This window comes from Pseudophryne corroboree, chromosome 3 (assembly GCF_028390025.1).
Source record: "Pseudophryne corroboree isolate aPseCor3 chromosome 3, aPseCor3.hap2, whole genome shotgun sequence".
Taxonomy (NCBI): domain Eukaryota; kingdom Metazoa; phylum Chordata; class Amphibia; order Anura; family Myobatrachidae; genus Pseudophryne; species Pseudophryne corroboree.
In genome coordinates, this window is record NC_086446.1 from 456,957,053 (window position 1) to 456,970,645 (window position 13,593).

Sequence of the window (13,593 nt, forward strand, 5' to 3'; positions counted from 1 at the left end):
CCGGGAACTGTCAAGATCTTGGCAATATTTGCTGCAGTATGGGGAACTCCAGTGTGTTAAGGCCCCTTGGAACCCACTTCATCCATCCCCACCCCCCCTGTCCTATAATCTGGCCCTAGGATGAGGCTTCACTTTGTGCCTCCCCAGCCATTGACCTCACCGCACGTCACTGCTAAGAGGATTGCACACAAACTGGGCCCTGGGTGTCTGGCTTCTCTCATAGCAGCCTCCAGGAGATGCAGTGTTTACTAATATGGGAGCCGAGCTGCTGTTCCAGCAGCAGCAGCAGAGTGGAGAAGGTGGGCCACCGGATGATGCGACTGGTGCTGCCGTACTGTGCTGGATCAGGAGTGTCTCCTGTGCTGAGGCAGCAGGCGAGGTGCCCCATGCGATTGCATGGCTCACCCACCCCTAGAAATGGCCCTGCAAACACCTATGGGGATTTACTAAAAATGGCAGGGTGAGGTTGGGGCCAGTGGCGGAACTGGGGCCCGCCACTGTCCAGGGGCCCAAAGCATGTAATGAGTCAAACTGACTCATTACATGCCGCTGTGTGCTGCGGGCAACCGTCGCCCGCAGCACACAACCGCCCACAGCACACAGGAGAGGAGCGCAGCGGCCATGGGGGGGGGGGGGGGGGAGGGAGGTGGAGGAGGGAGCCGCAGCAGCGCTGTGTCATTGGTAGAGGCGCTGCTGCTGCTGTCCCTCTGCTTCACCAAAGGCTGTCCTCCGCCACTGTGAATGCTGGGAAGCGCATCCCAGCATTCACAGCGGCGGAGGGCAGCCTATGGTGAAGGACAGGGACAGCAGTAGCAGCGCCTCCACCAATAACACAGTGCTGCTTCGGCTCCCTCCTCCTCCTTCTCTCCTGCCCGGGATTTCTGCCAGAAGTTGCACCAAGGAGCCTGACTACCAGCAGAGACAGTAAATATAATTCTTTCTTTCTTTCTTTCTTTCTTTCTTTCTTTCTTTCTTTCTTTCTTTCTTTCTTTCTTTCTGTGCAAAAAGGGGGACGCTGCCTTCCGTAATGTGTAAAAAGGGGATGCTTCTGCCGTAATGTGTAAAAAGGGGAATCTTTCCGCCGTAAGGTGTAAAAGGGTCTCTACCTGGTGTAGTGGTGTTACTGTGCGTGTAATTTGAATAATGGAGACTACTGTGCACCGTTTTATGAATTGGTATTATTTTGTGTCCACACCCCTTCCCCATGAAGCCACACCCCTATGTATTTTTGCGCACGCCTGCGGCTCGCACTGCCCCTGTTTTGCATGCTTTGGTGGGGCTCCGATGCCATTTCTTGCACACAGTGCTAAAATGTCTAGTTACGGCACTGTTGCTAGGTATCCAGTTCTCTGGCCCTGAGCAGGTCCCCCTCACCAGATCCTCTCCAGGGGTGTGGGGGTGGACTTGGATGGGATGAGGGAAGGGGGGGCCCAAAGTATTTTGTCGCACCTGGGCCCACCGCTCGCTAGTTCCGCCACTGCTTGGGGCATACTTGTCTACCATCCTGGAAGCTGCCAATTTTTTGCGGTAGTCCCCCGCAAACCCGGGAAGGGTAGGTGTCTCTCCCGCATTTCACCCACATCTATGCCGCTTCCTATTGAAGCTGGCAGCGTGAAGATAAAGACACTGAAAGCACAGCGGCGGGGTGGGGCTAAAAGCCACGATCACGTCATTTAGTCCCACCCCCTACCAGCGAATCGCGGGCATTTCCATGTTTGGGGACAGGGCCAAGTGACGTGCCACTCTGGTCCCACCTCCTGAAGTATCAGGCTGCCTCTCTACTCCGGCCTTCTTCTGGAGAGGAGCCAAAAAAAGTAGGTAACTATTGGTTGGGGGCTAATCATTTATTAGTGTGTAGGAAATAAAAATCTACAGCATGCGTGGGGTTATTTATTTGAAGGTGCTGGGGAGTAACCTAGTCTGAAATTACAGCCACACCCAGTTCATGCTGGTCATGCCCAATCTGGTGGCATGGTGTGAACCCACTCTCAAGAAATCCTGCATTTGCCGCTGATAAAAAGGTGAAGGCAGAATCTGTTGTGAGTGTGCATAGTGCATTAATAATACTATAATACTATATGGTAATACTATATGGTAATAACTTCAGAATGAAAACTTTAAGTTCAAAGACTTGAATTGATTTTTCTTCTTTTTACAAGAAGGTCACTCTCTTTTGCCTCACAATTGCTCTTTTTGGTTTGAGAGAACTAGTAATCCAGTCACCAGGAAATATGGGGACTAGTACAAATGAATCAGGCTACGTTACTGGCCCCAGCTGGCAGCCAAAGAAGTCTGGGCCCCTTACTGCTGTACTGTCATACCCCCTGATGGGGGCCCTGCATGTGCATAAGTGATAGAGTTAGAAGTCTGACCTGCCATTGTTATGCAAATTAGTGTTGTCACAGTCAGTGACATCATAACACAGGACAGCAAGTAATGCTCACACATTGCAGAAGAGACTCATTTTGATTACAGCCTCCTAGGATAGTATATATGAAGAACCATGCCCCCGCCTAGGTAAGTGAGTGCTTCTGTTTTGTTTTTAAAAATAGGGATTGCTTTAAGTGTAATATTTATGATCAGATTTACGGTATCCGGTCAGATGGTCGACAATGTTAAGGTTGACACTCATTAGGTCGACCACTATTGGTCGACATTGACATGGTCGACATAGACTAATAGTAGACACATGGAAATGGTCGACCCGTGAAAAGGTCGACAAGAGTTTTTCACTTTTTTTTTCTTTTTTGGAACTTTTTCATACTTTACGATCCACACTGACTACGATTGGGAACGGTAACCTGTGCCAAGTGCATGGTAGCGGAGCGAGGCACTTTGCCCGAAGCATGTCGACCATGTCAATGTTGACCAATAGTGGTCGACCTAATGAGTGTCGACCTTAACATTGTCAACCATTCATACCGGAATCCAGATTTACAATGCATGTGTCTCTAGTTGCCTGGAACCCAACAGAGCTAATTTTTACTCTAACTACATCAATTTTGTAGAATCCATTTAATAGAATCCAAAATCGATTGCAGTGTTTCCCAAACTTCCTTGAATCACGGTGCCCTATAGTATCAGCATTTTCTTATGAGACCCCTAGGCCTAAAGTTTCTATTTGAGAAATTCATAAAAAATGATTAAATTAAGTATTGTGATTGGGTTAATTTATATGGTAGTGAACAGAGATGCACTTCTGTTTGTCCACATAGATTTTGCTTGCCAGCTGGCAACATTGGTTTTGCCTATAACAATGACTATAAATAATTTGATTTGGTCCTGGACCACCAACCAATGGCACACATGCAAGTGTCCCACGGCACACAATTTGGAAACCACCGGATTCACAAATTGTGCTTCAAACTCTTTGAAACTGAAGCTGAAACACTTTAGTACGCTTTCACTGTTGCACTATATATAAATATAATTGTTAAATGTTATTGTTTTTATTCAAAATGATTACGGGTAACAATTTATTTCTCTTTTGCTAAAAATAAGCATTTTGGTTATTTCTAATTTTTAAATCTATTGAACAGTTTTATGCTGTATCAAAATTCTGTTTAAAAGTGGATTTGGGAAGTGTTCTTAAGAGCAATGAAATTTGAGCTCCAGAAAGATTGAAGTATCATGTACGTAGAAGCTTTAAGGTGTCAGAAATCACAAGGCACATATGTAGCTCCCTGAAAAAGGAGCTCAGGTACATTTTGTGTGTTGTGAGTGGTTTACATTTTTGGGAAGGTGGTTTACCTACGTAGCCAAACAGATATTCAGTGGTGCTCATTCACTTCTTTCTTTCCTCCTAACCCCATATAATAGAAACAGAGAATTTGGCAGCAGATAAAAACCATTTGGCCCATCTAGTCTGCCGATGTACATACCCAATAGGGTTATTTCTTGTTAAAGCCAATTAGCCTACTAGTATATTTTTGGATTGTGGGAAGAAACTGGAGTATCAGAGGAAACCCACGCAAGCACGGGGAGAATATACAAACTCCACACAGTTAGGGCCATGGTGGGAATCAAACCCAATTTATTACAAAATATTAGTACTATTTTTATATGTTTTTGAGATGGCATATTGTATTTTTTTTTTAACGCAATGAAGATTTCCATATTTGTAAAAAATGAAAATAAATCCCACCAATCATCTGTTAGATTTGTTCATCCTGGTGCAGATAGACAGCCTCATGCATGAAAGTAAAATCACACATCACATGTGGAAATACACAATGGGGCTAATTCAGACCTGATCGGAGCTGTGCGTGTTCGCACAGCAGCGATCAGGCCTGAACTGCGCATGCGCCGGAGCCCCAGTGCGATCGCCACTGCCTGATTGACAGACAGAGGCGGTCGCTGGGTGGGAGGGGTCATCCGGTGGTGCTGGCGCATGCGCAGTTCAGGCCTGTTTGCTGGCCTGCAACGAGTAGCTCCCTGCCAGCGAGCAGGAGCTGCACTGGCAGGGAGCTACACCTACAGTACAAAAAACATTGCCGCTGTGCGATGCTTTTGTACTTGTGAGGGAGGGTCGGCCCTGACATGCGGGGTGGACTAGCCCTGTGCTGGGCGTCCCCCCGCATGTCTGTGAAGCTGATCGTAGATGTGGTAGATTTAGCACATCTACGATCAGGTCTGAACAGGGCCGGCGACAGGGGGGGTCAAAGGGGACACCTGTACCGGGCCCCAAGACTAAGAGGGGCCCCAAGGATACGCCACTTAGTGGCCGGCAGTGATGTCAGCCATCTTGCCAAATAGGGCAGCGAGCTGTAGGCAGAGTGACAGGAGCCTCTCACACACAGTGACTGTGCGGCGCGAGTGTGCACCCGCTCTTCCAGGTCCAGCTTAGTTATGGGACATGGCAGGTCCCCTGGCCAGGATTCCGGCACCCTGCACCGACCTCTTCTGGTGGGATGTGAGGGCTGTATAGTACCCGCTGTGCGGTGTTCGGGTCTAATTACTGGGGAGTGCAGCGCAGGTGAGTCTTTCCCCATATTAAGAATGTCTTATAAATAATCTGAGGGGGGCCCCAGAGATATCACTGTACCGGGCCCCAAGATTTCTGTTGCCGGCCCTGGGTCTGAATCACCCCCTTTGTCTTATAAGGAAGAGCATGGAATTGTAGACCCAGATGACTGCAGTGGGGGAATATTTCCACCAATGTAATAACATTTATACACACAAACTTGACACCAGAATTGTCACAGTCCTGATGTCCTCTTTATTGAATTAAACCATAAATATAATGGAGCCATGTAGTATTCTACGCGAAAATCTGAAACTTTTAAATGGTTAAGTGGGGTAGGTTGTACGCGGACATAATGTTTCAATGGGTGTAGTATGGTATGCCGGAGCCGGGATCCTGGCGGCCAGCATACCGGCAGCTGAGCGAGCGCAAATGAGCCCCTTGTGGGCTCGCTGCGCTCGCCACACTATTTATTCTCCCTCCAGGGGGCTCGTGGACCCCCAAGAGGGAGAATATTTGTCGGTATGCCAGGTGTCGGGATTACAGCAGCTGGCATACTGAATACCACCCGCACAAATGTTAGTACAATTACTTTAGCTATACCACAGTCACCACATGATCATTTAAATATCCAGATCTGTCCACAAAATGTAATTATAAGCTTGCAGATCTGGTCTATTAAAATTAGGTAGACTTCGATAGATAGATAGATAGATAGATAGAGAACCTTGAGATGCGCTGTTACTAAAGTGCCAGTCTAATGGTGCAGAATAAGTTATATACCAGTAAAGGGCAAGTGACACGGCTTTGACAGCTACTGATCCCATTCCACCACCCCCCACTCTGAACTGCTCCTTCCCAACCTTCTCCCCTGCTCCATCCCATATCATCCATCACCCCCTGCTCTGCTCTGTCCCCTACTCCCATACTTACATTGTCCCCATTCCTCAGTGCTAGGTCTGTCCCGTCTCCCTCGCAGTGGGAGCCGCTGGAGGGGCAGCGTGTGCCCTGGCCTCCTCAGCAGGCGCATTGAGGAGACAGGACAGACCTTAGGAAACTATTATATAGATAACATATACATGGAGGAAGATTATTATTTGCACATTTAATATACAATTCTGTTTTTGTGTTTCTATGAGTAGGAAAAAAAAGCGGAAGACGAACAGGGATGAATCATCACGCACATCCCAAGATGCCACTCCAAGTAAGACCGGAGCCAGGAGTCCTTAAATAATATAGATGTTATTATTATTACATAGAGCTGGTATCATAAAAGGTGCCTTGTTATAGTAAATATTCCATGTTTCATTTATCAATAATAAGATGTGTATGGATTGAAACACAATACAGTAAAATCCTATGCTGGGGTGTATTTCTCTTGTCCTCCAACTTTAAGTGAAAGCACATACAGATTTATATTTATGTAATATCATTATTGGTTATGATTTGTAATATGACAAATGTGATTCTCACACATACTGTTGATACCCGCTGGGCAAAAACGCCTTCTTTACACAAAATGTCCTGGTGGTCCAGTGGCTTATGCAGCTGCAGCCGCGGCTGCTGTCCGACTGCATCCACAATCTGTTTGCTGGGTGCCCGCTGTTTTCTTATGAGCAGCGCACCTGGCTCAGTCTCTCCACTCCCGAGCTCCAGGCTCTTAGTACCGCCGGCACACTTACAGCATGGGAGGCCCCCAATCCATGCCTAGTATAGGTGTGCTGAGAGTGGCCACTCCCCATCCCTGTCATCAGAACATAGTGACTGATAGCTTTTCCCCGCGGCTCCCATCTGTTATTGCTGCGGTGTGTGGGTTCTGCCTGCAGTGTGAGATAAGTAGTGCTTGTGGGATACAAACAATTATCAAAATTACCAGCAGTGGCGTATATTGCCCTTACCACAGACAGTTATAGAGGATGATCATGACAGATTGCAATCAGAGGGGACCTTACAGGATGGCACATTGATAGCTAAAAACCACCCCCCAAGAATTGGCAATAGGAAAATGTCAAATTACATCTTATATTAGTGATTCCCCATTTCAAATATTATTGGTCCCATTTATACAATGCAATGGGATCCATAATTATCTGTCTTTCAGCACTGTTACTGATCAGTTTAGTTAGATATATTTATGATATATACACATATATGCAATAAACCTAATAACCATAGTGTGGCCAGGTCCCAGTCACAATGCCGACTCCCAGCTCCCTGGTGGTGGCCGGGTAAGATATGCACAGAGCAGGCGATAAGGCCTGAGGAAAGCAAGGTGGTGCTGTGGCAGTTGGCAGGTCAGGGGAGGTGAAGGATGCCTCTGGGCAGACAGCAGCACACTCACTGCACTGCTCACACCCTACTTGCACCTGCCCAGCGATGTGTGTCCGTGCATACCTGTGTGTCTGTGCATTCATACCTGTATGTGTGGTGGTGATGGTGGTGGGCACAGCTGTGTTGCTGTCATAGAGACACAAGGTGTTTTGCATTTTCTTCATGTGTGTACAGTATGACCTCTTCCATACTTCTGGACTGTTTGGTGTCTTAGCTCAGTGACATCATATCACTATAACACAGAGGGTGGGATGCAGAGAGGGACAGGTGGGGCCGATATGGGCTGATAAACAGATTGGAGCAGAACCAAGAGAGGGCTACAGATGGAGCTGTAATGTGGTCAGCAATTTTAGCTAGCATGTGAGAGAAGGATGCCCAAGGGGGCTCCTGTGGTGACACTGGGAGTATTGACTAGAGATGAGCGGGTTCGGTTCCTCGGAATCCGAACCCGCCCGAACTTCATGTTTTTTTTCACGGGTCCGAGCGACTCGGATCTTCCCGCCTTGCTCGGTTAACCCGAGCGCGCCCGAACGTCATCATGACGCTGTCGGATTCTCGCGAGGCTCGGATTCTATCGCGAGACTCGGATTCTATATAAGGAGCCGCGCGTCGCCGCCATTTTCACTCGTGCATTGAGATTGATAGGGAGAGGACGTGTCTGGCGTCCTCTCCATTAGAATAGAGATAGATTAGATAGAGAGAGAGAGATTGTGCAGAGTCGCAGACAGAGTTAGTTTACCACAGTCAGTGACCAGTGCAGTTGCTAGTTAACTTTTATTTAATATAATATATCCGTTCACTTCTCTCTGCTATATCCGTTCTCTGCCTGAAAAAAAAACCGATACACAGCACAGTCAGTCACACAGTGTGACTCAGTCTGTGTGCACTCAGCTCAGCCCAGTGTGCTGCACAGTCATCAATGTATAAATTAAAAGCTTATAATTAATTGTGGGGGAGACTGGGGAGCACTGCAGGTTGTTAGCAGGAGCCAGGAGTACAATTATATTAATTAACAGTGCACACTTTTGCTGCAGGAGTGGTGACCAGTGCCTGACCACCAGTATAGTATTGTTGTATACTACTAATATCTCTTTAAATATCAACCAGTCTATATTAGCAGCAGACACAGTACAGTGCGGTAGTTCACGGCTGTGGCTACCTCTGTGTCGGCACACGGCAGGCAGTCCGTCCGACCAGAATTGTATTATTTATTATTATATACCTACCACCTAACCGTGGTTTTTTTTTCATTCTTTATACCGTCATAGTGTCATCCTAATTGTTACGAGTATACTACTATCTCTTTATCAACCAGTGTACAGTGCGGTAGTTCACGGCTGTGGCTACCTCTGTGTCGGCACACGGCAGGCAGTCCGTCCGACCAGAATTGTATTATTTATTATTATATACCTACCACCTAACCGTGGTTTTTTTTTCATTCTTTATACCGTCATAGTGTCATCCTAATTGTTACGAGTATACTACTATCTCTTTATCAACCAGTGTACAGTGCGGTAGTTCACGGCTGTGGCTACCTCTGTGTCGGCACACGGCAGGCAGTCCGTCCGACCAGAATTGTATTATTTATTATTATATACCTACCACCTAACCGTGGTTTTTTTTTTCATTCTTTATACCGTCATAGTGTCATCCTAATTGTTACGAGTATACTACTATCTCTTTATCAACCAGTGTACAGTGCGGTAGTTCACGGCTGTGGCTACCTCTGTGTCGGCACACGGCAGGCAGTCCGTCCGACCAGAATTGTATTATTTATTATTATATACCTACCACCTAACCGTGGTTTTTTTTTTCATTCTTTATACCGTCATAGTGTCATCCTAATTGTTACGAGTATACTACTATCTCTTTATCAACCAGTGTACAGTGCGGTAGTTCACGGCTGTGGCTACCTCTGTGTCGGCACACGGCAGGCAGTCCGTCCGACCAGAATTGTATTATTTATTATTATATACCTACCACCTAACCGTGGTTTTTTTTTCATTCTTTATACCGTCATAGTGTCATCCTAATTGTTACGAGTATACTACTATCTCTTTATCAACCAGTGTACAGTGCGGTAGTTCACGGCTGTGGCTACCTCTGTGTCGGCACACGGCAGGCAGTCCGTCCGACCAGAATTGTATTATTTATTATTATATACCTACCACCTAACCGTGGTTTTTTTTTCATTCTTTATACCGTCATAGTGTCATCCTAATTGTTACGAGTATACTACTATCTCTTTATCAACCAGTGTACAGTGCGGTAGTTCACGGCTGTGGCTACCTCTGTGTCGGCACACGGCAGGCAGTCCGTCCGACCAGAATTGTATTATTTATTATTATATACCTACCAACTAACCGTGGTTTTTTTTTCATTCTTTATACCGTCATAGTGTCATCCTAATTGTTACGAGTATACTACTATCTCTTTATCAACCAGTGTACAGTGCGGTAGTTCACGGCTGTGGCTACCTCTGTGTCGGCAGTCGGCAGGCAGTCCGTCCATCCATAATTGTATTATTATTATAATATATACCACCTAACCGTGGTTTTTTTATACCACCTAACCGTGGCAGTCCGTCCATAATTGTATACTAGTATCCAATCCATCCATCTCCATTGTTTACCTGAGGTGCCTTTTAGTTCTGCCTATAAAATATGGAGAACAAAAAAGTTGAGGTTCCAAAATTAGGGAAAGATCAAGATCCACTTCCACCTCGTGCTGAAGCTGCTGCCACTAGTCATGGCCGAGACGATGAAATGCCAGCAACGTCGTCTGCCAAGGCCGATGCCCAATGTCATAGTACAGAGCATGTCAAATCCAAAACACCAAATATCAGAAAAAAAAGGACTCCAAAACCTAAAATAAAATTGTCGGAGGAGAAGCGTAAACTTGCCAATATGCCATTTACCACACGGAGTGGCAAGGAACGGCTGAGGCCCTGGCCTATGTTCATGGCTAGTGGTTCAGCTTCACATGAGGATGGAAGCACTCAGCCTCTCGCTAGAAAACTGAAAAGACTCAAGCTGGCAAAAGCACCGCAAAGAACTGTGCGTTCTTTGAAATCCCAAATCCACAAGGAGAGTCCAATTGTGTCGTTTGCGATGCCTGACCTTCCCAACACTGGACGTGAAGAGCATGCGCCTTCCACTATTTGCATGCCCCCTGCAAGTGCTGGAAGGAGCACCCGCAGTCCAGTTCCTGATAGTCAGATTGAAGATGTCAGTGTTGAAGTACACCAGGATGAGGAGGATATGGGTGTTGCTGGCGCTGGGGAGGAAATTGACCAGGAGGATTCTGATGGTGAGGTGGTTTGTTTAAGTCAGGCACCCGGGGAGACACCTGTTGTCCGTGGGAGGAATATGGCCGTTGACATGCCAGGTGAAAATACCAAAAAAATCAGCTCTTCGGTGTGGAGGTATTTCACCACAAATGCGGACAACAGGTGTCAAGCCGTGTGTTCCCTTTGTCAAGCTGTAATAAGTAGGGGTAAGGACGTTAACCACCTCGGAACATCCTCCCTTATACGTCACCTGCAGCGCATTCATAATAAGTCAGTGACAAGTTCAAAAACTTTGGGTGACAGCGGAAGCAGTCCACTGACCAGTAAATCCCTTCCTCTTGTAACCAAGCTCACGCAAACCACCCCACCAACTCCCTCAGTGTCAATTTCCTCCTTCCCCAGGAATGCCAATAGTCCTGCAGGCCATGTCACTGGCAAGTCTGACGAGTCCTCTCCTGCCTGGGATTCCTCCGATGCATCCTTGCGTGTAACGCCTACTGCTGCTGGCGCTGCTGTTGTTGCCGCTGGGAGTCGATGGTCATCCCAGAGGGGAAGTCGTAAGCCCACTTGTACTACTTCCAGTAAGCAATTGACTGTTCAACAGTCCTTTGCGAGGAAGATGAAATATCACAGCAGTCATCCTACTGCAAAGCGGATAACTGAGGCCTTGGCATCCTGGGTGGTGAGAAACGTGGTTCCGGTATCCATCATTACTGCAGAGCCAACTAGAGACTTGTTGGAGGTACTGTGTCCCCGGTACCAAATACCATCTAGGTTCCATTTCTCTAGGCAGGCGATACCGAAAATGTACACAGACCTCAGAAAAAGAGTCACCAGTGTCCTAAAAAATGCAGCTGTACCCAATGTCCACTTAACCACGGACATGTGGACAAGTGGAGCAGGGCAGGGTCAGGACTATATGACTGTGACAGCCCACTGGGTAGATGTATGGACTCCCGCCGCAAGAACAGCAGCGGCGGCACCAGTAGCAGCATCTCGCAAACGCCAACTCTTTCCTAGGCAGGCTACGCTTTGTATCACCGCTTTCCAGAATACGCACACAGCTGAAAACCTCTTACGGCAACTGAGGAAGATCATCGCGGAATGGCTTACCCCAATTGGACTCTCCTGTGGATTTGTGGCATCGGACAACGCCAGCAATATTGTGTGTGCATTAAATCTGGGCCAATTCCAGCACGTCCCATGTTTTGCACATACCTTGAATTTGGTGGTGCAGAATTTTTTAAAAAACGACAGGGCCGTGCAAGAGATGCTGTCGGTGGCCAGAAGAATTGCGGGACACTTTCGGCGTACAGGCACCACGTACAGAAAACTGGAGCACCACCAAAAACTACTGAACCTGCCCTGCCATCATCTGAAGCAAGAAGTGGTAACGAGGTGGAATTCAACCCTCTATATGCTTCAGAGGTTGGAGGAGCAGCAAAAGGCCATTCAAGCCTATACAATTGAGCACGATATAGGAGATGGAATGCACCTGTCTCAAGTGCAGTGGAGAATGATTTCAACGTTGTGCAAGGTTCTGATGCCCTTTGAACTTGCCACACGTGAAGTCAGTTCAGACACTGCCAGCCTGAGTCAGGTCATTCCCCTCATCAGGCTTTTGCAGAAGAAGCTGGAGGCATTGAAGAAGGAGCTAACACGGAGCGATTCCGCTAGGCATGTGGGACTTGTGGATGCAGCCCTTAATTCGCTTAACAAGGATTCACGGGTGGTCAATCTGTTGAAATCAGAGCACTACATTTTGGCCACCGTGCTCGATCCTAGATTTAAAGCCTACCTTGGATCTCTCTTTCCGGCAGACACAGGTCTGCTGGGGTTGAAAGACCTGCTGGTGACAAAATTGTCAAGTCAAGCGGAACGCGACCTGTCAACATCTCCTCCTTCACATTCTCCCGCAACTGGGGGTGCGAGGAAAAGGCTCAGAATTCCGAGCCCACCCGCTGGCGGTGATGCAGGGCAGTCTGGAGCGACTGCTGATGCTGACATCTGGTCCGGACTGAAGGACCTGACAACGATTACGGACATGTCGTCTACTGTCACTGCATATGATTCTCTCAACATTGATAGAATGGTGGAGGATTATATGAGTGACCGCATCCAAGTAGGCACGTCACACAGTCCGTACTTATACTGGCAGGAAAAAGAGGCAATTTGGAGGCCCTTGCACAAACTTCCTTTATTCTACCTAAGTTGCCCTCCCACAAGTGTGTACTCCGAAAGAGTGTTTAGTGCCGCCGCTCACCTTGTCAGCAATCGGCGTACGAGGTTACATCCAGAAAATGTGGAGAAGATGATGTTCATTAAAATGAATTATAATCAATTCCTCCGCGGAGACATTGACCAGCAGCAATTGCCTCCACAAAGTACACAGGGAGCTGAGATGGTGGATTCCAGTGGGGACGAATTGATAATCTGTGAGGAGGGGGATGTACACGGTGATATATCGGAGGGTGAAGATGAGGTGGACATCTTGCCTCTGTAGAGCCAGTTTGTGCAAGGAGAGATTAATTGCTTCTTTTTTGGGGGGGGTCCAAACCAACCCGTCATATCAGTCACAGTCGTGTGGCAGACCCTGTCACTGAAATGATGGGTTGGTTAAAGTGTGCATGTCCTGTTTTGTTTATACAACATAAGGGTGGGTGGGAGGGCCCAAGGATAATTCCATCTTGCACCTCTTTTTTCTTTTCTTTTTCTTTGCATCATGTGCTGATTGGGGTGGGTTTTTTGGAAGGGACACCCTGCGTGACACTGCAGTGCCACTCCTAGATGGGCCCGGTGTTTGTGTCGGCCACTAGGGTCGCTAATCTTACTCACACAGCTACCTCATTGCGCCTCTTTTTTTCTTTGCGTCATGTGCTGTTTGGGGAGGGTTTTTTGGAAGGGACATCCTGCGTGACACTGCAGTGCCACTCCTAGATGTGCCCGGTGTTTGTGTCGGCCACTAGGGTCGCTAATCTTACTCACACAGTCAGCTACCTCATTGCGCCTC

The 13,593-nt window shown here is 47.3% G+C and overlaps 1 protein-coding gene across 1 annotated transcript in view; it reads left to right on the forward strand.

The window, feature by feature from the left end:
* The first annotated feature begins 2,503 nt into the window (after window positions 1–2,503).
* The window catches only part of LOC135057306 (G2/M phase-specific E3 ubiquitin-protein ligase-like), an 89,283-nt gene continuing 78,193 nt past the window's right edge, over window positions 2,504–13,593 (forward strand). Inside the window, exons 1-2 of the mRNA XM_063963197.1 lie at window positions 2,504–2,517; window positions 6,106–6,167. Of these exons, the coding sequence (XP_063819267.1) occupies window positions 2,504–2,517; window positions 6,106–6,167 (76 nt within the window). The remainder of the gene's footprint in view (window positions 2,518–6,105; window positions 6,168–13,593) is intronic.